At 38.8% G+C, this 20,328-nt stretch overlaps 1 protein-coding gene and 1 long non-coding RNA gene across 4 annotated transcripts; both read left to right on the forward strand.

The window, feature by feature from the left end:
• LOC120082481 (putative purine permease 10) lies at positions 1 to 2,704 on the forward strand. Of its 3 annotated transcripts, none has more exons than XM_039037667.2 (2): positions 1 to 272; positions 1,334 to 2,704. In XM_039037667.2, exons 1-2 carry the CDS (start codon positions 236 to 238, stop codon positions 2,464 to 2,466), a joined length of 1,170 nt encoding a protein of 389 aa, XP_038893595.1. In that variant the 5' UTR covers positions 1 to 235; the 3' UTR covers positions 2,467 to 2,704. The 3 variants fall into 3 exon arrangements, with proteins under 3 accessions (XP_038893595.1, XP_090172134.1, XP_090172133.1); XM_090316008.1 differs by having other exon boundaries at positions 92 to 272; positions 1,227 to 2,704; XM_090316007.1 differs by having other exon boundaries at positions 125 to 272; positions 456 to 2,704.
• A 14,903-nt stretch (positions 2,705 to 17,607) lies between these two features.
• Positions 17,608 to 18,459, forward strand: LOC150034769 (uncharacterized). The gene is made up of 2 exons (XR_016531291.1): positions 17,608 to 17,934; positions 18,034 to 18,459. It is a non-coding gene; the product is annotated as an uncharacterized LOC150034769 (long non-coding RNA).
• The last annotated feature ends 1,869 nt before the right edge of the window (positions 18,460 to 20,328 follow it).

Consider the following 20,328-nt stretch of genomic DNA (forward strand, 5'->3'; position numbering starts at 1 on the left):
AGTAAACACCGAAATAAAGTTGGCTCACATTTTCTTTTATTCTTATTCCTGGATTCTTGAACACGCTTTAAATGTTCTTTCTTACTCAAATAACAGTCGGAAAAATGAAGAGTTACCTCAATATCATAAACAAATAAAGGTACTTTTCTTTCTTCTCAAAATTTTTGGTGTTTTGTAATTTACAAGCAATTGGGTCCTAATTTGTTGTCCAAGAAGATAGAAAAACAGTGTAGTCATGGAAGAAACTCAAGAAAAGTTCCCACTAATGACAGGTTAGTATTCTCTTAAAAAGAACATCAAAGAAAAATCTGGAGTAATTTTATAAGCTTTTTTATTATTATTTATTTTTTTGTATGGTTTATTTAATTTTTGAAGTGCAGAAATTTTGATGATATTAGAAGACAAATTTAAAATGTTTTACTTACAACCATATTTCTCATTTCATTCTGTTTCAGAGAAGAGAAGTAGAAGATGTGAGCTTAACTTCTTATTATGTTATTCTATTTTCATTTTTGTATTATGAGAAGTACATTAATATTAATAACTAGACTCTAAAGTGTATGAAGAGTGTTATAAATGATGAAATTGTCTTATTTCTCTCTACTTAATAATCGTTAACCATTTAGGTCCCATTAAATAATGTTTTTTTTTAAAAAAATTTATGCTTGTTTTTTTCCCTTAAATTATTATGGGTTTCATGTTTTTCGAAGAAATACTTGAATTCTGAAGTCAAATTCACAAAAAAAAAAAAAAAAAAATTTAAAACTATTTTTTTTAGTTTTCAAAATTTAGCTTTTTTTTTTAAACATCGATAGAAAGTGAATAAAAAAAAAAAAGGATATAGTGTTTATAAACTTAATTCTAAAAAACCAAACGGTTACAAAAAAAATTACCTTAATTTTTTTGTTTGAAATTTAAGTTTCTATGTCCATGCATAAGTTTCTTTATTTTATTAAACTTTTTATAAATACTTTAAGAAACCAAGTCATCTTTTAAAGTCATTTGAAGAACTTGTTTTTATTTTTAAGTTTCAAATGTTTCTTTAGAAAATGTGAAAATTGTAGCAACTAAATTGGGAGGAAACAAACGTAAATTTTAAAAACGAAAACAGACATGAAGCATTAGAAGCTTTTTAGTATAGTGATGATTAACATGATATTAGTTTATAACATTGAATGAAACCACATTGTATGGCATTGAGAAGAAGCTTATTTCATTTTTGTAAGAGGTTCACTGTTCAACAAAACCACGAAAGTGAAGATCAACTCATCAGCAGCAAGAAATGTTTTATGTTCTATAACTGTTGTTCATTTTTTGAACTGTCATCACTCAGAATCAGATCAGATAACCAAAGAAGTAGGCTCAGAATTAAATGAGATAGAGAAAGAAGGAAGCTCCTCAGAAGGAAGCTCCTCAGAATCTTCAGAACCAAAAACAAAGTACATGAAGTGGATTAAGATCTCTGTCTATATCATCTTTCTTCTTCTAGGACAGGCAATGGCAAACCTCCTTGGAAGACTCTACTTTGCAAAAGGAGGCAATAGCAAATGTATTGGAACCTTGGTGCAAGTAGTAGGCTTCCCCATCTTCCTTCCTTATTACTTCATAACAGAAACAAAAAAAAAAACAAACACACACAACATTTCACAAACAGAGCAACAACAACGTCAAACAACCTTGGAACTGGTTGTGGTTTATGTCTCATTGGGGCTGTTTTTAGCTGCAGATGACTACATGTTCTCAGTTGGCCTAATGTATCTCCCTGTCTCCACTTATTCCCTCATTTGTTCCTCACAAATAGCCTTCAATGCGATCTTCTCCTTCTTCCTCAATTCCCAAAAGTTCACTCCTGCAATAATCATCTCTCTTATTCTTCTCACCCTCTCCTCAACCCTCCTTGTCTTTCAAACCGAATCAGATGGCTCAGTCAAAGAAAAGGCCTCTAAGGCCAAATACATCATTGGCTTCGTCTGCACCATGGCTGGAGCAGCAGGCTATGGCCTACTGCTTTCTTTAACGCAGCTGTTCTTCACCAAGGTCATGAAAAGCGAGTCATTCAAGGCGATGGTCGACATGATTGTGTACCGGTCGTTGGTTGCTTCTGTAGTCATTATTTTTGGGCTTTTTATGAGTGGAGAGTGGAGGGATTTGAAGAGGGAGATGAATGAGTTTGAGTTGGGGAAAGCGTCCTATTTTATGACATTGGTTTTTATTACCTTTATATGGCAAGCTTTCACTATTGGGTGTGTTGGTTTGATATTTGAGGTTTCTTCTCTGTTTTCCAATGCTGTAAGTGTTGTGGGATTGCCTATAGTTCCTGTTGCAGCAGTGATCGTCTTTCATGATGAGATGAGTAAGCTGAAAGGTGTTTCCATGGCTTTGGCGATTGCGGGTTTCATTTCCTATGTTTATCAGCAGTATGTTGATGATTTCAAGTCCAAGAAGGATTCCAAAAGTTTATTGTGATTTGTCAAGAAAGATGAAGAAATGCGGAATATGGCACCTTCTTATTCTTCTTCTACTTCATCTACAGCAAATTTTTTCAGTTTAGCCTACTAAATTGTAACACAACAACAGATATCTTTTGGAAAATTATAAGGCATTTGAAAGTATGTATTATCCATATCCATGACTAATCGATAACATTTTGTATGTTTCGTGGATGCGCATTACAAGATATCAGATATATCAATTGGTCCTTAAATCAATATCGAATATCAATAGATATTTCAATTACACAAATGATATTGCACCAAGGATTTTGAAAATTGAATAGAGGTTAATAGGAAGGTTAGGCATATTCTTGTGACACTATATTCTACTCATGCCAATCCACATTCTTCTGGTAGGAAAAGCTATGTAACCTAATCAGGAGTGAATTCATACAAATCTTTGTATAACTTATTTTCTTCTACTTTCATTTCATTTTTATGCATAGTATAATTCATTAACCTCTGTGGGAAACCTACAAATTCCCCAAAAAAAACTCCAATAGACTTGCCAGTTATAAGTTTGATCTCGGAACATTCACATCAACGTCTAATAGTTAGTTCCTTATGTTTCAAAAGTATTTAATAAGTCACTGGATTATAAATCCATCAAATTTGACTCCAAACTTTTGGTGTGCCTAATAGGTAATAAATTCATGAATTTAGAAAGTTCTAAATAGTTCAATAGTCTATTAGACACGAAATTAAAAGTTCAATAACTTGTTAGAAATAAGATCGAAAATTCAGAGACTTGATTTAATGCATTTATAAGTTTAGAAGTCTTTGATACAAATTTGAAAGTTTAAAAACTGCAATTTAACTGGAAAAAAAATAAGAATAGGATCTACTCATTATCAAATACGAATCAAACAAAGAAAAAAAAAGCAGACGTAAAGTAAACAAGTCGTGTGTTTATTTCCACAGAATCACTATACATGTTTGACAAACATGGGCAGATCGCATTGGCACCAAGGAAAGACATCGAAATGAGCATGTAAACAGTGTACTTCACACGCAACAAAGTAAGGCCCCCACCAAATGGAGAGCAGAAGGAAAGCCTTGCTCTTAAAAAGGGAATGGACTTTCAAGCAATGAACCACACAACATATACAATATATACATCTATACATATCCTTTCGTCCTTGGATATGGGCGTCGCATTAGCATTGCGCTCCAAAGACCCACATTTCATTGGGACATTTCGTCGAACACTTGAGCTGCCCCATTGGCGTTTCGTCCAATCTTTCAGCACCACCGGCTAACACATTGTGATTCTGCCCCAAATTAAACATTAAAAAGTAGAAGATCCTTTAATCTTCGTAATGAAATGGCATGAAGTTGAGGAAAAAGCCAGTCCAAATGAAAAATGCATATTTTCTTTAAAACCAATAAATTTTGACTTTCTGTTTATGCATCATTGACAGGGTCCGAGACCTACGTCGTTAATAAACCTTGAACTTGATCAAAAGAAAATTTGTAAAATCACCGAACTACTCCTATTATTACTAAAATGTAGCAACAGTGGTAAGTGTGGGGTCGAACCACAGAGAAGTGAAGAATTAATTTCTTTTGGTTTAGATTTGACCATGGAAAAATAGTAAAAACGAGTTTTGAGTTTTGGTTTTGATATTGAAAACATGGAAAGATAAATTGTAAGGGATATACAGAACGATAATGAATTCATCTAGTTCTTGGATCAAGTAGCCATTCGATGTAAATTAAATCATTGTTTTCTGGCAAAATATCATGTATTCAAATTATGCATGCATAGTGTAACGGTCATGCTTGTCCAGGGCCTGTTGCCCATGGCCGCATGCCCAATCCAACCCCTTTCTAGCTTACTTTCACATCCTGTATTGTATTAGTGTAGTTAGCTTGCTTTCTTTACATTTTCATTGTAAGTGACCACTCGCCCTTTTGCATATGCAAGGGCGCCAGTTGGCTTTTTGTTCAGAATGCACTATATGGGGATAAGACTAACCATCATTTCCTCATACCCGGAGTAGTACTCTATAAAGCCGTTGTTGTTGCTTATTGCTTTCTAGTCTACTACAATCTTTCTTTCTTTATTCACACTCACAAATCTTCTTACGAAAACCTTTTCTCCAAACCCGTTTTCTAAAACCGTTTTCCCTAAAACGGGGGTGGAGGTTGCAAGAGGCACTCGGTGTGCCATCGGCAGTCCGTAATCGAGTTGGCTGGCTTGTTCGTGAGCGGGAACAAGTGCCGCACAATCGCTAAGAGAAGCTTCTGAAAGAGCGATTGTGACAGTTGGTATCAGAGCCAAGGTTGGCTTATAGAGAGAGATCAGTGACCATGTCGGCGACGAAGAACCTGAACAAGTCCCATGTGGACAGATTGGTAGAGATGGAAGAACAAATGCTCTACCTGAGAGAGGTCCCAGATAATGTTCGTTTCCTTGAGACTCGGCTACAAGAAGTTGCCGAGAAAGCCGATGGAATTGATGCGGTGGTAGGCCGCCTAGACGGATTACCCGTCAGAGAATTGATGATGAGGGTAGAGACCCTCGAGACCAAGACAGTACGGTCCGGCAGCTTTGAACGAGGCGATAGCTCCTCGGGCTCTGTTGCCCACATAGAGGAGCGTGTCGAAGAGCTGGACAGCTCCCAAAAAGCAATACTTCAGATGGTAACTGACTTATCTGAAGACTTTCGATCGCCCTGGATGTCGTCAGAGCCGAGATAGCGGATGTGAGTGCTAGAGTGAATCTCACCATCCGAGCGGTAGGGAACCAAGCCCCACCTGGGGGAGCAATGGCAGTGAGCCGAATAAAAATCCCAGAACCGAAACCCTTCTGTGGGGTGCGAGAAGCGAAGGCCCTGGAAAATTTTATCTTCGACCTTGAGCAATACTTCAAGGCGACGAACACAGTGACTGAAGAGTCGAAAGTCACAATAGCAACGATGCATCTAGTTGAAGATGCGAAATTGTGGTGGAGATCACGATTTACAGACATACAGGAAGGACGCTGCACTATTGATACTTGGGATAGATTGAAACAAGAACTTCGTTCGCAGTTCTTCCCTGAAAATGTCGAGATCTTGGCTCGACGAAAACTTCGAGAGCTAAAGCAAACAGGTAACATCAGGGACTATGTAAAACAGTTTGCAGGACTTATGTTAGACATACGAGATATGTCTGAAAAAGACAAGGTCTTTTGCTTTGTGGAAGGGCTGAAACCGTGGGCAAAAGCAAAACTATATGAACAGAGAGTACAGGATCTCCCCTCTGCCTACGCGGCAGCTGAACGGCTGTACGACCTTAGCACTGACTCGCAAGATGTGAGGAAACAATCAACTTCCTCCAATGGGGGAAACAGAAACAGCCGTTCCAGTCCTCCCCGACCTGGGGGAGGAGACAAGAACACAGGGGGGGACCGTAAATCATCCCAACCGAGATCAGGAAACAACTGGCGGGGGCCGCCACAACAGCATAACAATTACAATCGCCCCCTATCTTGTTTCATATGTAGAGGGCCACACAGGGCGGGCGAATGTCCAAATCGAACTGCGTTCAATGCTTTTCAAGCCACATTGGCCTCTACCTCCGAAGACAAGGCTGAACTGGAGGAGACGGTAAACGAACCAGTGGCAGAAATTGAGAATCCCAGGATGGGGGCATTGAAATTCCTATCTGCACTTCAGAAGAATATGGGAAAGGTGACGGAGCCACTAGAGAAAGGTCTCATGTATGTGGACGCTTGGGTCAACCAAAGATCGGCCAAGACCACGATGGTTGACTCTGGGGCTACCCATAACTTCATGGCTGAAAGGGAAGCTCGCCGCCTGAACTTGAATTGGGAAAGAGATGCAGGGAAGATGAAAGCTGTGAATTCCGCAGCCCTACCAATTACGGGGATAGCGAAGAGAACTCCAGTGAAGTTAGGAGATTGGAAGGGCTTCGTTGACTTCGTAATTGTCAAGATGGATGATTTCGACGTGGTACTGGGAATGGAATTTCTGCTTAAACATAAAGTCATACCAATGCCCCTTGCCAAATGCTTAGTCATTACCGAATCTACACCGACCGTAGTCCAAGCCAGTATCAAGCAGCCAAATGGGGTGAGAATGATCTCAGCCCTCCAATTGAAGAGGGGCCTGGCCCACGACGAACCCACGTTCATGGCCATCCCGATAGAATCAGTTGAGTCCACTGAAGAGGAGATCCCCCAAGACGTTCTATTTGTCTTGGAAGAGTATCGGGACGTCATGCCGAAAAGCCTGCCCAAGTCCTTACCCCCACGAAGGGGGATTGACCATGAGATTGAGTTGTTGCCAGGGGCAAAGCCGCCTGCCAAGAATGCATATCGGATGGCCCCGCCAGAATTGGCTGAGCTTCGGAAACAGTTAGACGAGTTGTTAGAGGCAGGATTTATTAGACCGGCAAAGGCTCCTTATGGAGCCCCAGTACTGTTCCAGAAGAAGAAGGATGGGAGCCTCCGGTTGTGCATCGACTATCGGGCCTTGAATAAGCTCACAGTCCGCAACAAATATCCCCTTCCTATCATCACTGACTTATTTGATCAGCTTCACGGTGCTAAGTATTTCTCGAAGCTGGACCTACGGTCTGGATATTATCAGGTTCGAATTGCTGAAGGAGACGAACCCAAGACGACCTGTGTCACGAGATATGGAGCCTTCGAATTCCTCGTGATGCCCTTTGGCCTCACCAATGCTCCAGCAACGTTCTGTACCCTAATGAACCAAGTGTTTCACGAATACCTCGACAAATTCGTCGTAGTATATCTTGATGACATTGTGGTCTATAGTGCCTCGTTGGAGGACCATCGGCGTCACCTCCAACTAGTCTTTGAAAAGCTGAGGAGAAATCAGTTGTATGTAAAGAGAGAGAAGTGCTCCTTTGCCCAAGAGCGCATAAATTTCCTCGGCCACGTGATTGAGTGTGGTCGGATTGGTATGGAAGAGGGCAAGGTGGCCGCAATTAGAGACTGGAGGGTACCATCATCCGTGACCGAACTACGATCCTTCCTCGGACTAGCCAACTACTATAGGCGGTTCGTAGAAGGATTCTCGAGAAGAACAGGGCCGTTAACCGAACTGTTGAAGAAGGATAGCCAATGGAGCTGGACTCCTGAATGTCAAGCCGCCTTTGAGGGCTTGAAGAAAGTGATGATTGAGGGGCCGGTCCTCGGAATTGCCGACGTGACCAAGCCATTTGAAGTAGAGACTGATGCTTCTGACTTCGCGTTGGGCGGTGTTCTCCTCCAAGACGGACACCCCATCGCGTATGAGAGTAGAAAACTAAATGATGCAGAACGGAGGTATGCCGCCTCCGAGAAAGAGATGTTAGCAGTAGTTCACTGCTTGAGGGCCTGGAGACAGTATCTCTTGGGGGCCAAGTTCGTGGTCAAGACCGACAATAACTCCATTTGTCACTTCTTCAACCAACCGAAGTTGTCGTCCAAACAGGCACGGTGGCAGGAATGTCTAGCGGAGTTCGACTTCCAATTCGAACATAGACCGGGGAAGAGCAACCAAGCGGCTGACGCTCTTAGCCGAAAGAGCGAACATGCGGCCCTGTGCATGTTCGCCCGCCTACAAGCAAGTACGTTGAGTGCAACAGTACGAGAAACTGTCAAAACTCACTTGACAAATGATACAGCAGCGCAGGCCATCTTACAGTTGGCCAGGGAGGGGAAGACACGCCAGTTCTGGGTGGAAGATGATCTACTATACACCAAAGGCAATCGCCTCTACATCCCCAGATCCGGGGAGTTACGAAGGTCACTGATGAAGGAGTGTCACGATACACCGTGGGCAGGACATAATGGTTGGCAGAGGACTTATGCCCTTCTGAAGCAAGGCTACTATTGGCCAAGTCTTCGAGACGATGTCATGCAATTTACCAAGACTTGCCTTGTCTGCCAACAAGATAAGGTTGAAAGGGCGAAATTAGCGGGTCTGCTGGAACCCCTACCTGTGCCCTCTAGACCGTGGGAGAGTGTGTCTCTCGACTTCATCACCCATTTGCCCAAGGTGGGAGAGTTTGAATCGGTCCTTGTTATCATCGACCGGTTCTCGAAATATGCCACGTTCGTCCCAACGCCGAAAATGTGCACAGCCGTGATGACTGCTCAGTTGTTCTTCAAACACATCGTGAAATTATGGGGTGTCCCCATGAGCATTGTTAGCGATCGGGACGGAAGATTCACTGGGACATTCTGGACAGAATTGTTCAGAATATTGGGATCATCACTGAATATCTCCTCTAGCTATCATCCCCAAACCGATGGACAGACGGAACGCTTCAACAGTATGCTCGAGGAATATCTGCGTCACTTTATCGACGCTAGGCAGAAGAACTGGGTCCAGTTGTTAGATGTGGCTCAGTTCAGCTTCAATAGCCAGCAGAGTTCCGCGACCGGAAAAACACCCTTCGAAGTCGTGTGCGGCAGACAGCCACTCATGCCACACTTGGTGGACCACCCTTATGCAGGCAAAAGTCCTCAGGCACATAACTTCACTAAAGAGTGGAGCGAAACCTCTGAGATCGCTCGCGCCTACCTAGAAAGAGCATCGAAGAGGATGAAGAAGTGGGCTGATAAGAAGCGGAGGGCCCTTGAGTTTCAAGCTGGGGACAAGGTCCTGATCAAGCTACGACCGGAACAGTTTCGTTTCCGAGGCCAGAGAGACCAACGGCTAGTAAGGAAATATGAAGGTCCAGTGGAGATAATTGAGAAGGTCGGGAGAACCTCATACAGGGTTCAGTTACCCTCATGGATGAAGATTCATCCTGTCATCCATGTGAGTATCCTGAAGCAATATCATTCCGATCCCGAGGACGAACAGCGAAACATGCTAAGACGCCCACCGGTCACGATGAAGAGTTCTGCTGAGAAAGAAGTTGCACAAATCCTGGATAAACGTACGCGCCGTATTGGAAGACCCAGACGTGAACTAACAGAGTTCTTAGTGAAATGGAAGGATCTCCCCGACGAAGAGATCAGTTGGGAGCGGGCCGAAGACTTGAAGAATGCAGCTCCAGCCATTGCAGGTTTTGAACAAGGTCGGTTGACGGGGACGTCAACCAATTAAGTGGGGGAGAATGTAACGGTCATGCTTGTCCAGGGCCTGTTGCCCATGGCCGCATGCCCAATCCAACCCCTTTCTAGCTTACTTTCACATCCTGTATTGTATTAGTGTAGTTAGCTTGCTTTCTTTACATTTTCATTGTAAGTGACCACTCGCCCTTTTGCATATGCAAGGGCGCCAGTTGGCTTTTTGTTCAGAATGCACTATATGGGGATAAGACTAACCATCATTTCCTCATACCCGGAGTAGTACTCTATAAAGCCGTTGTTGTTGCTTATTGCTTTCTAGTCTACTACAATCTTTCTTTCTTTATTCACACTCACAAATCTTCTTACGAAAACCTTTTCTCCAAACCCGTTTTCTAAAACCGTTTTCCCTAAAACGGGGGTGGAGGTTGCAAGAGGCACTCGGTGTGCCGTCGGCAGTCCGTAATCGAGTTGGCTGGCTTGTTCGTGAGCGGGAACAAGTGCCGCACAATCGCTAAGAGAAGCTTCTGAAAGAGCGATTGTGACACATAGCTACCCAATCGATGCGAATTAATTAATCTCTACAAAGGCCGAAAATCAATTAATCTGAACCAATCGAGCGTCCTAATTCGTAATTAAGGTTGGAAAGACCATGGCCTAACTAACCTACATGCTCCTAGATGCAATTGGGTCCTTAGCGGCCATAAAGAACTAGAAACACATATATTAAGAACAAGGATTCAACTATGTTAATTAAGTGTCAGGAAAGCATGTTGAAATAATCAATTTATTCTTTAAATCTGGATTAAACGTGCGATGCAAAGATTCAAGGTCAGCCTATATACCTAAGCATGCTCATCTAATCAGTGCTACAAGGGTAAATTCAAAGCATGGACGATTACAAGGATACGTGTGAGCTTGAATTTAACTAGCTAAGATATGCGATCATGATAGGGGCATCAATCCAACACACAGAAACAAATCTAAATCATGCGAGATTCAAAGAAAAACATAGTTCTAATTTAAAAGGCAAGATTGGACAGAAAATTCATCAAATCACAAGAATGCTCGATCCAAGAACTAAATGAAAGAATTACCTCATCGATTCGTAGATAAACCAATGGGATACAATCCAAAGCACATCTATAATTTGAAAATAAAATAAAAACTAACCTAAGGATACTGAAAACATAAAGGAAAAGGAAGAAGTCAAGGCCTCTCCTCAGCCCCCATTGAAGAATAATACAATTTTCAATATAATTTTGACCTAAAGATGAAGGGAAGTATTTATAGAAAACGAGGCAGCGTCGCAACGTTGAAGCATTCGATCAGGAGCATAAAGTAAGAAGTCCAACACTGGCCCTAATGTTCATTTGCGTGCGCTTCACTTCTTCATTCGTCAAAGATCGTAGCCTTGCAATGCTTGTGGGCCTTTCGGGGTGATAATAGAAATACAAATTAGATAACCAAATTCTAAGCATGCAAGACTTTAATTTCGCAAAACAATGACTTAAAGATGAACGAAAGACAAGAAAATTGTTTAAATTTGGGCTAAAAATCATGATCATTCATTCCTAACGTTTTTCATGCAAATTTCATTACAGAAAGAGTGTGTCTTAAACTATCATAATAACCACAGAGCAAACAGCAAGCAAGGCAATTAAGCACATAAGCATTGTCCGAGCACAGCGCTTAAGGACCCTAAGCTAATAAAAACTACCCAACGGGTACCCCTCCCCAAAATTAAAATAATACATTGTCCCCAATGTATTTATACTAAAGCTCAATAAGATAAAAACAAGGGATTAGAAAACCTCCCCTGATACAATGTCGCGCACGGGATGATGGTGGTCGGGCATCTCCTCTTCGCTTTATTAGGCTCTAGAGAGGCCTACAAAAAGAGAAAATAAAAGAAAACCTACAAAACAAAAAAGAATTTAGCAAAACTAAAAAGAAAGAAAAACACAAAAGGAAAAATAATTTTAAGACATGGATGCCTCCATGAAGTGCAAATTTTAATGGCAGTTGCTTGACGCGACCTGTCCTCTATCAAGGCACAAAAAAATTCTCATATTTCTCTGGTTCTTTCTTGGATGAGTCGATATGGCCAGGTAAAGCCATAAGGCTTCCCATCTTTTGAAAAGAATCAGACAAGTCGAATTTTAGATTTTTAATTTTTGAAAAAGGAAATAAAACAAAAGACTCTAAGACTGACTCTACTAAAAATAAAGACTCTGACTCGACTGACTCATGAGGTGAAGGCGAGCAAAATTCAAAAATAAGAGAAATACTGGGACAAAGAATAGGACGAGGCTTGGGAGCCTCTAACTCTTTTACCTGGGTTTTTTTCCAAATTAAGCCCATACTTATACTTAACCTCACAAACTTGTTCTTGGGATGGCGAATGATAAACATCGTCATCTGAATTGGTCCATGCGTATTCCCTAACAAGGTCAGCTTTAGTGCCACAGACGTAGGACGACTCTGAATGATTTTCTGCACACTCAAAAAAATTATTAGTATGTTTATACATTAAGAAATCCAACGTCTTACCCTGGCCAGGAATTCGAGGGACCAGTTGTTTTGCAAAATCATCGATGCAAGTATTTCCACTCCTCAACTCGGCATCCTCAAAGGATGTTGATTCTCAAGATTCCTTCAGTCTCTTGACTGATTCAGTGATCTGAGCGATGTGGTCACTCAAACTCTGAAGCTCAACTCTAACCTCTTGATCGAAATAGAAGTCATCCTGCTAGAAATTGACGGGTTCTTGATAATCTTAGGACACTACTGCATAAACTCACCAAAGCGATTAAAAGTTCCCTAACTATATCCTTTAAAGAAATACCTAGATTGGCAGACGAATATGGCATCGGTAACGATGTTTGGCTAGGCTCATCCCAAGGAGGATAATATTCGTACTCAGGATCATAACTTGAATAATAGAGGTTAGTTCAGATATTTGATCTCTAAGCTTACGGATCTCTCTTACCTCTTGTGTTTCCCATTGTTTCGCATATCTTGCTTGAAGCGCATAAATGTTCATATTTTCTGCAATTGAAAAACAAGTAGACACGAGAAAAGAAAAAAATATTTTTGGGATTTTTAGAGTTTAACAGTCAATTCTAATAAAAAGATATTAACTGGCTTGCTTCCTCAGCAACAGCGCCATTTTTGACAGAGCCCGAGCCCTACGTTATTAATAAGCCTCAAACTTGATCAAAAGAAAATTTGTAAAATTACCGAACTACTCCTATTACTACTGAAACGTAGCAACAGTGGTAAGTGCGGGGTCGAACCACAAAGAAGCAAAGAATTAATTTCTTTTGGGTTAGATTTGACTGTGGAAAAACAATAAAATGGGATTTTGGGTTTTGGTTTTGATATTGAAAACATGCAAGAAAGATAAACTGCAAGGGATATACGGAACAGTAATGGATTCATCTAGTTCTCGGATCAAGTAGCCGTTCAATGTAAATTAAATCATTGTTTTTTGCCAAAATATCATGTATTCGAATTATGCATGCATAACTACCAAATCGATGCGAATTAACTAATCTCTACAAAGGCCAAAAATCAATTAATCCGAACTAATCGGGCGTCCTAATTCATAATTAAGGCTGGAAAAACCATGCCCTAACTAACCTACATGCTCCTAGATACAATTTGGTCCTTAGCATGTTGGGGTTGATGCTCTAAACTCTCGTAAGGTCTTGTAGTTTGTAAACATCTGTATGAACAAATGCTTGTGATGTAATAATATGAGATATTTTCTTCATTATTGTCTATGAAATATGATATATTTTATTTGCATTTACCACAAACCAATAAACCAAGATCTCTGGTTGTCATAGTAACATAAGCATATATGTGAAGACATACAAGCGGATCATGCCTTGAGTGATAACCTAAATGGTCTATAGTATATGGATAAAGGAGGGAAACCTTATCCTGGTGACACTACAGATACGACCTGCTTCGTAGATGTTGCAAGTGTTGTAAAGTGCTACAGATGGTCTGATCTTGATCATTCATGTGGAGACATGCGAGCAGGGGTGTCCTATATAAAAAAGTTTGTATAAGATTGGACCACGAAGTGTTTAGTCTCGTTATATAATGCCACTCATGACAGAGACTTTCATTTCACTAGAATGACCCTAGGTAACATGACCTTAATCCTGAGTGAGTTGGGAGCTCCTGCCAATGAGGGTGGTTCTTTGATTTGCATGGGTGCGAGTGGCCAGATTTCTGACTCAAACCTACCACTTTAATGATTTGTCTGACTGGAGAGCTGGGAACTTAGTTATACAAGATGGAATTCACTCCTTCCCTGAAGCAAGGGTAAGTAGATAAATTGCTCCCTTAAGGGTTGATTTCGGGGCTTGAACGATGTGGCACCACACATCTTCTCATGGCTCGAGAGGTGTCCACTCATAGTAGGACTATGATGTATTGTTCACTAGAGAAATTAGTGGTACTTAAGAAGTTAGATGTAACTACAGAGGCAAAACGGTAAATTGGCCTAACTGTACTTACGAGCGATCTGTGAAGGGTTATCGTACTGTTGACTGGTTATATCCGATGGACACAGAAATATATCTGTGGTGAGAAGAGTGCTTGGTCTTTAGTGGAGTGTCCGACAGTTAACAGATGGTGAATCTCGTGATTAAAGAGTTTAATCAGCTATTCACATACTGGTGGAGCTTCAAGCTACAGGTTCATAAGATTCCCTTGGTAGCTCAATGGATTCAAGTTGAGAATAAGTTTTTGGATCAGTTTGAAGTGTTCAGCTTGATTATATATGATATAATTAAACATGTTCAATTATATGTGATATAATTGATATAATATATGAGATACATTAATTGGAGAATTTTGATATAAATATGATTTATATTGAATAAAGGAGAAAAGGACTATGGTTTAAATGTTACATATGATGTGATATTGAAACTATAGATTATAAATATAATATGATAAGTTAGTTATTATATTTATTTATAATTAAAACAATTATATGATAATTGTGGGTAGTTTTCTCCTTTAACTGTGCATGAAAATGGGAGGTTATGATCAGTTTTCATAACTGAAGGATAAAATGAAAAATGTTTTCATTTTGAAAGAATCGCTTCATTAAGAAAATTGCTAATCATTTTGCTTTAAGCGGGAGACTACATGATAGCCTTCAGCGGGATACTAAACGATAGCGAGAGATTTTTAAACGATCGTTTAATAGCGATATTTCTAAACGATCGTATAAACGATCTAGCAAGATTTCTAAACGATCATGTGATAGCGAGAGATTTACTAAACGATCGTGTAAATGATCAAGTGAGATTTACTAAGCAATCGTGTAGACGATTCTCACGAGAGCGAGATCTACTAAACGATCGAGTACTTTGTGTCTATGCGATAGACCTTCTCCCACTTACTTAATCGTTTAGTTCAGCCGTTGGATTCCTTCTTCCCTCTACCAAATTCACACGGAGCCCACACTTTCTGGATTTTCACTCTGAGAATACCAAGGTAACCAAGTGGTTGTGTTGAAAGGTTCTTGTTCAAGGAGAAGTTTGTTCGTGATCTAAGTGACATCAAGAGATTGGTAGGCGATCTGAGCGACATCGAGAGGTTGTTATTCCAATGATCACGAGAACAAGAGATTCACAGACAAAGGTTTCCTCAAAGGTGTATCTCTCGTTCCTTTTGTGTTTAGTGAAGAAAGCATGTTGTAATTGTTCTAAGGTGCATAACTATTCTGTATGTTTGTGAATGCTTTGAATTTTGTCACAATGGGCTTGGAAAGATCTTGCTTTCGCTCATGGTTCTCTTATTTAGAGTTCCTTCATAGCAGCCATAAAGAATTAGAAACGCATGCATTAAGAACAAGGATTCAACTATGTTGATTAAGTGTTCAGAAAGCCATGTTCAAATGATCAATTTATTCTTTAAATCTGGATTAAACGTGTGATGCAAAGATTCAAGGTCAGCCTATACACCTAAGCATGCTCATCTAATCAGTGCTACAAGGGTAAATTCAAAGCATGGTCGATTACAAGGATACGTGCAAGCCTGAATTTAACTAGCTAAGATATACGATCATGATAGGGATGTCAATCCAACACATGAAAGCAAATCTAAATCATGCGAGATTCAAAGAAAAACATAATTCTAATTTAAAACGCAAGATTGGACAGAAAACTCATCAAATCACAAGAATGTTCGATCCAAGAACTAAACGAAAGAATTACCTCATCGATTCATAGATAAACCAATGGGATACAATCCAAAACATGTCCATAATCCGAAAATAAAATAAAAACTAACCTATGGATATTGAAAACATAAAAGGAAAAGGAAGAAGTCAAGGTCTCTCCCCAGCCTCCATTGAAGAACAATACAATTTTCAACATAATTTTGACCTAAAGATGAAGGAAAGTATTTAAAGAAAACGAGCAGCGTCACAATGCTTGAAATAACATTATAACGCTAAAAGAGCAGCGTCACAATGCTTGAAATAACATTATAACGCTAAAACAGTCAATCAGGAGTGTCAAGGAAGAAGTCCAATGTTGGCCCCAACATTCACTTGCACGCGCTTCACTTCTTCATCCATCAAAGATCATAGCATTGCAACACTGATGGGTAGCGTTGCAACGCTACCCAGTCTGTCCACAAGCGTTACGGTTGGAGCTTTATGTGGGGTTGTGACAGTGGCGTTGCAAATATTTGCAGCATTGCAACACTACCCTGCACTTCAAGCTACTGTCTCCAAGCGTTAGGTGAGCGTCAGACTTTGGCAAATCACGAGCGTTATGACACACCAGTAGGGACATTTTGATCTTTTTTGCTCATTTGAAGCCCAGATGCTCAAATCGACTCCAAATTGCTTCAAATTAACCCCGATCTACTCCAAATCACCAATTCTAACTTTTGGTTGCTCGATTCCTACAAAATAGGAAAATAAACATGTAAAATCCAATAATGAGTCCGAATTAAGCTAGGAATAATAGATCTTTTTAAGAGCTGTCAATCACTGTGTGAAATTACCACTTTAGCTCTAAATGCATTCTTCTTCAGTTTTCTTTTTTTTTTTTTTGCAACATTTTTCTTTTTTTTTTTTTTTTCATTTTTTCTGAGTTTGTTCTTCTTCTTTCTTTTTGTTGCAATTTTTGTTGCATTTTTTTTTGCACTCGTTCTTATTTTTCTTCTCATTTTTTATGTTTTTCTTTGCATTGAGCATAGAACATCAAACAAAGAGTATAGAGCATTGAGAATCGAGAATCGAGTGAACTTTTGAATCGAGCATAGAGCGTAAAACATCAAACACGAGCACCAAACATCGAGTAAACTTCTGAATGAGTATAGAATGTAGAGCATAGAACATAGAGCACGTGAGCACAGAACATCGAGTGAACTTCTAAATGATGCATAGAATGTAAAGCAAGTATCAAGAACGTAGAGCATAGAGTAGCGAGTACCGAGGATCGAGGATCGAGTAGCAAGTATCTAACATAGAGCATAGAGCGTAGAGCATCAAACATCGAGCATTGAGTATAAAGTGTCGAATATTGAGTATTAAGTACAAGAAAACTTATGAATCGCAGCGCGCGGATGGTTTTCAGGGTCAAATGAATAAATTCACAAGGTGGTGATGCAAGCGGAATGTGACGTCCCAAAATTTTGAGGTAATTTTAAGTTAATTTATTTATCTCTAATTATTCGGGATGCATTTAAAATTTTTAAGACGACCTGAGTTTAATTCAATTAGTGGAAAATGAATTTAGTTTTGGAGAAAATTTAGAAAAGGTTGCATTGAGTAATGAAAAATTTGAGAATATTATTGTTGAAATTAAAAATGGAATTTAATTTTTGGGTTGAGAGAAATTCAATTTAGAAATATGGTAACTGATTTTGGAGAATGAGATTTAAGTTGTTTTGGATTTGTTTTAATATGGGATGTTTAATGAGGGAATTAGGGAGTTTTAAAAATAGGAAAATGAAAAGGTATATATTTAATTATATTTGGAATTAGAGTGTGGTTTTAAAAGTATATAAATATTCATTTAGGGCTCCTTGGTTAGTGTACAAAGTTTTTTTAAAAAAAAGAAGAAAGAAAAGAAATTCTTTTCCCTTCTTCAACCGCGCGAGCAACCCCCTTCTCTCTGCCTCTTTCCTTCACCAGTCATGACTGACTGCATCTGACCATCGGAAGAAGGCGTCGCCTGTAGACCACGCCAGCCGCGCCCGCCGTGACCACCCATCCGCACGGAGCCTTCGTCCAAGTCACCGGATTTTCGCGATGCAACTTAGTCGTCTGCATGTCTGTCGCGCCACTTCCTCCAGTCGCCATCGCTCGCCCAGCCCTGTTCACCGCCGTCGTGGGTTGTCGCCGCTAGCAGATTTTGGGTAAGATTGTGGTTTGTGAGGATTTCCTGAGTATTTGGATTGCTCATTCAATTTTGGTGATTTGTTGTTACCCGTTATGTTTCGGGTCTTTGATCGAAGTTATGACGTATCGAGGATCACTGTCTAGCAGCACAAGGATCCGATTGATGACTTTTGGTGTGTCCTGGTTCTTGTTGTTTAAGGAGTTTGGTTTATCAATAGATAGTTGGGCTAACTTTTGGTTAAATCTTAATTGTGGAGGATTAATTTGGGTTTCAGAGAGGTTTGGAGCTTTCATCCAACATTATCAAAAGGTAAGTATGTTAAGCCTTGGAATCCTTGATTTATATATGGTAGGCTCTTGCCATTGTTATTGAATTTGCTTAGAACTTTTGTTTGCGAGTTTGGAAGTGAATTCGAATCCAATCACACTTTGGTAAGTTATTAGGGTGTGTTTTGATTATTTATGGTGATTAAAATTATGTCTTAATGTTGAAATTTAAAATTGGCTAATGTTTAGGATTGATTCAAGAATTTTTTGTTCAGTATAAAGATGTTGGGTTTTATGTCCTATAACTCGTGTTTGTAAATATTAAACATATTCTATTTTACAACAAAATTGTTATTGAGGTTATTTAGTAAAAATGTTATTGAATATGTGAATTCACCTTCCAACCCTAAATCCAATAAACAAAGAACCCTTAGCTATAACATGAATAATTGAACTATATGTGGAGATATAAAAATGGATCAAGTTCGACTATATAACCAAAACGGCCTATAACATGGGATAAAGTTGGGTATATTAACTTAGGGACACTATGAATACGATTCACCTTGTATTTGATCCTGAATCGTTTATGTGGTGATATGCGAGTAGGGGCGTCCTATGTAATGAGCTTGCAAAAGAAAATACCACGAAATAGTTACTTTTACTTTATAACACTATTTACTGATAAGACTGTCTATTTCAATTTGATGACCTAGGTAACTTCATCTTAATCCTGAGCTAACTATAGGGACATAGGGTGTAAGATAGAATTCACGCCTAACCACACCCTCTCATTGGCTTGAGAGGAATCTGATTTAGAGATTAGATCATAAACCAATTGTTCATTGGAGGATCAGTAGGAACTTAAGGAAATCAGGGTAAAACAACATATTGAACCAGCCCTTATTAGTGAAGGGTCGACTTATTGGTTATGGTTAAATCATGTGGACACAAATATATCTACAGTAAGAAGAGTGCAACTATCGAGTTATAGTGATATGACTTGATAGTTAACGAATATTGATTAATTTGGTCTAAAGCCAATTAATCTTAATCGTAGGAGCTCATAATCTGTAAGTCCATAAGATCCCTCTATTAGCTCGTAAAATATGAATACCTTGAATTATTAAATTGAGTGAATTTGGATTAATATCAATTTGAATGGTTCAAATTGTATTAGGATTTGAATTTGAATAAGTTCAAAATCAAATTAGGGTTTGTTTAATTATATTCAATATAATTAACATTTAATTTATTGAAATTAAACGAAATTGAAGAGTTTATAATATTTAAATATTGATTGCAGGAATAGAATTTATGTTTAAAATTAGGTGTGTGATTAATATAATATTTGATATTAAATTATTTAATTAATTAAAAATCAAATTAATTTCCAATTTTAAATACAATTTGAGAAATTGAATTTTTTTGAAATGTTGGATTTGATTAGTTATGAATTAGATCATATTGGTTTTAATTAATTTTGAATTAATTGAAAAATTGGAAATAAATAAATTAAATTTGAAATTTGAGAAAGTGGGTTTTTCCCATTTTTCTCAAGCATGCGGTGCTTCTCAGACACAATCACACAATTCCCATTTGAATTGGGAAGTAACTACTGACCATAAATTAGATTGAGTGTGGTTGCATGATGAGATTTGATAAAAACTCTCAGATTGGAACTTTTGTTGAATTCGAGGCTCTAACCATTGTTATTGAATTTGCTTAGATTGGAACTTTTGTTTGCGAGTTTGGAAGTGAATTTGAATCCAACCACATTTTGGGTAAGTTGTTCGGGTGTGTTTTGATTATTTATGGTGATTAAAATTAGGTCCTAATGTTGAAATTTAAAATTGGCTAATGTTTATGATTGATTCAAGAATTTTTTTCTTAAGATAAAGATGTTGGGTTTTATGTCCTATAATTCGTTGTTTGTAAACATTAAGCATATTCTATTTTACAACAAAATTGTTATTGAGGTTATTCAGTAAAAATATTATTGAATATGTGAACGACACATTTTAACCCTAAATCCAATAAACAAAGAATCTCTAGCTATAACATGAATACTTGAACTATATGTGGAGTCATAAAAATGGATAGTTTGTGTGGAATGTCTATTAGACTGAAATAATGGAAGGTCT

Source organism: Benincasa hispida, chromosome 8 (assembly GCF_027475165.1).
Source record: "Benincasa hispida cultivar pf3 chromosome 8, pf3_genome.v1.1, whole genome shotgun sequence".
Lineage (NCBI taxonomy): Eukaryota > Viridiplantae > Streptophyta > Magnoliopsida > Cucurbitales > Cucurbitaceae > Benincasa > Benincasa hispida.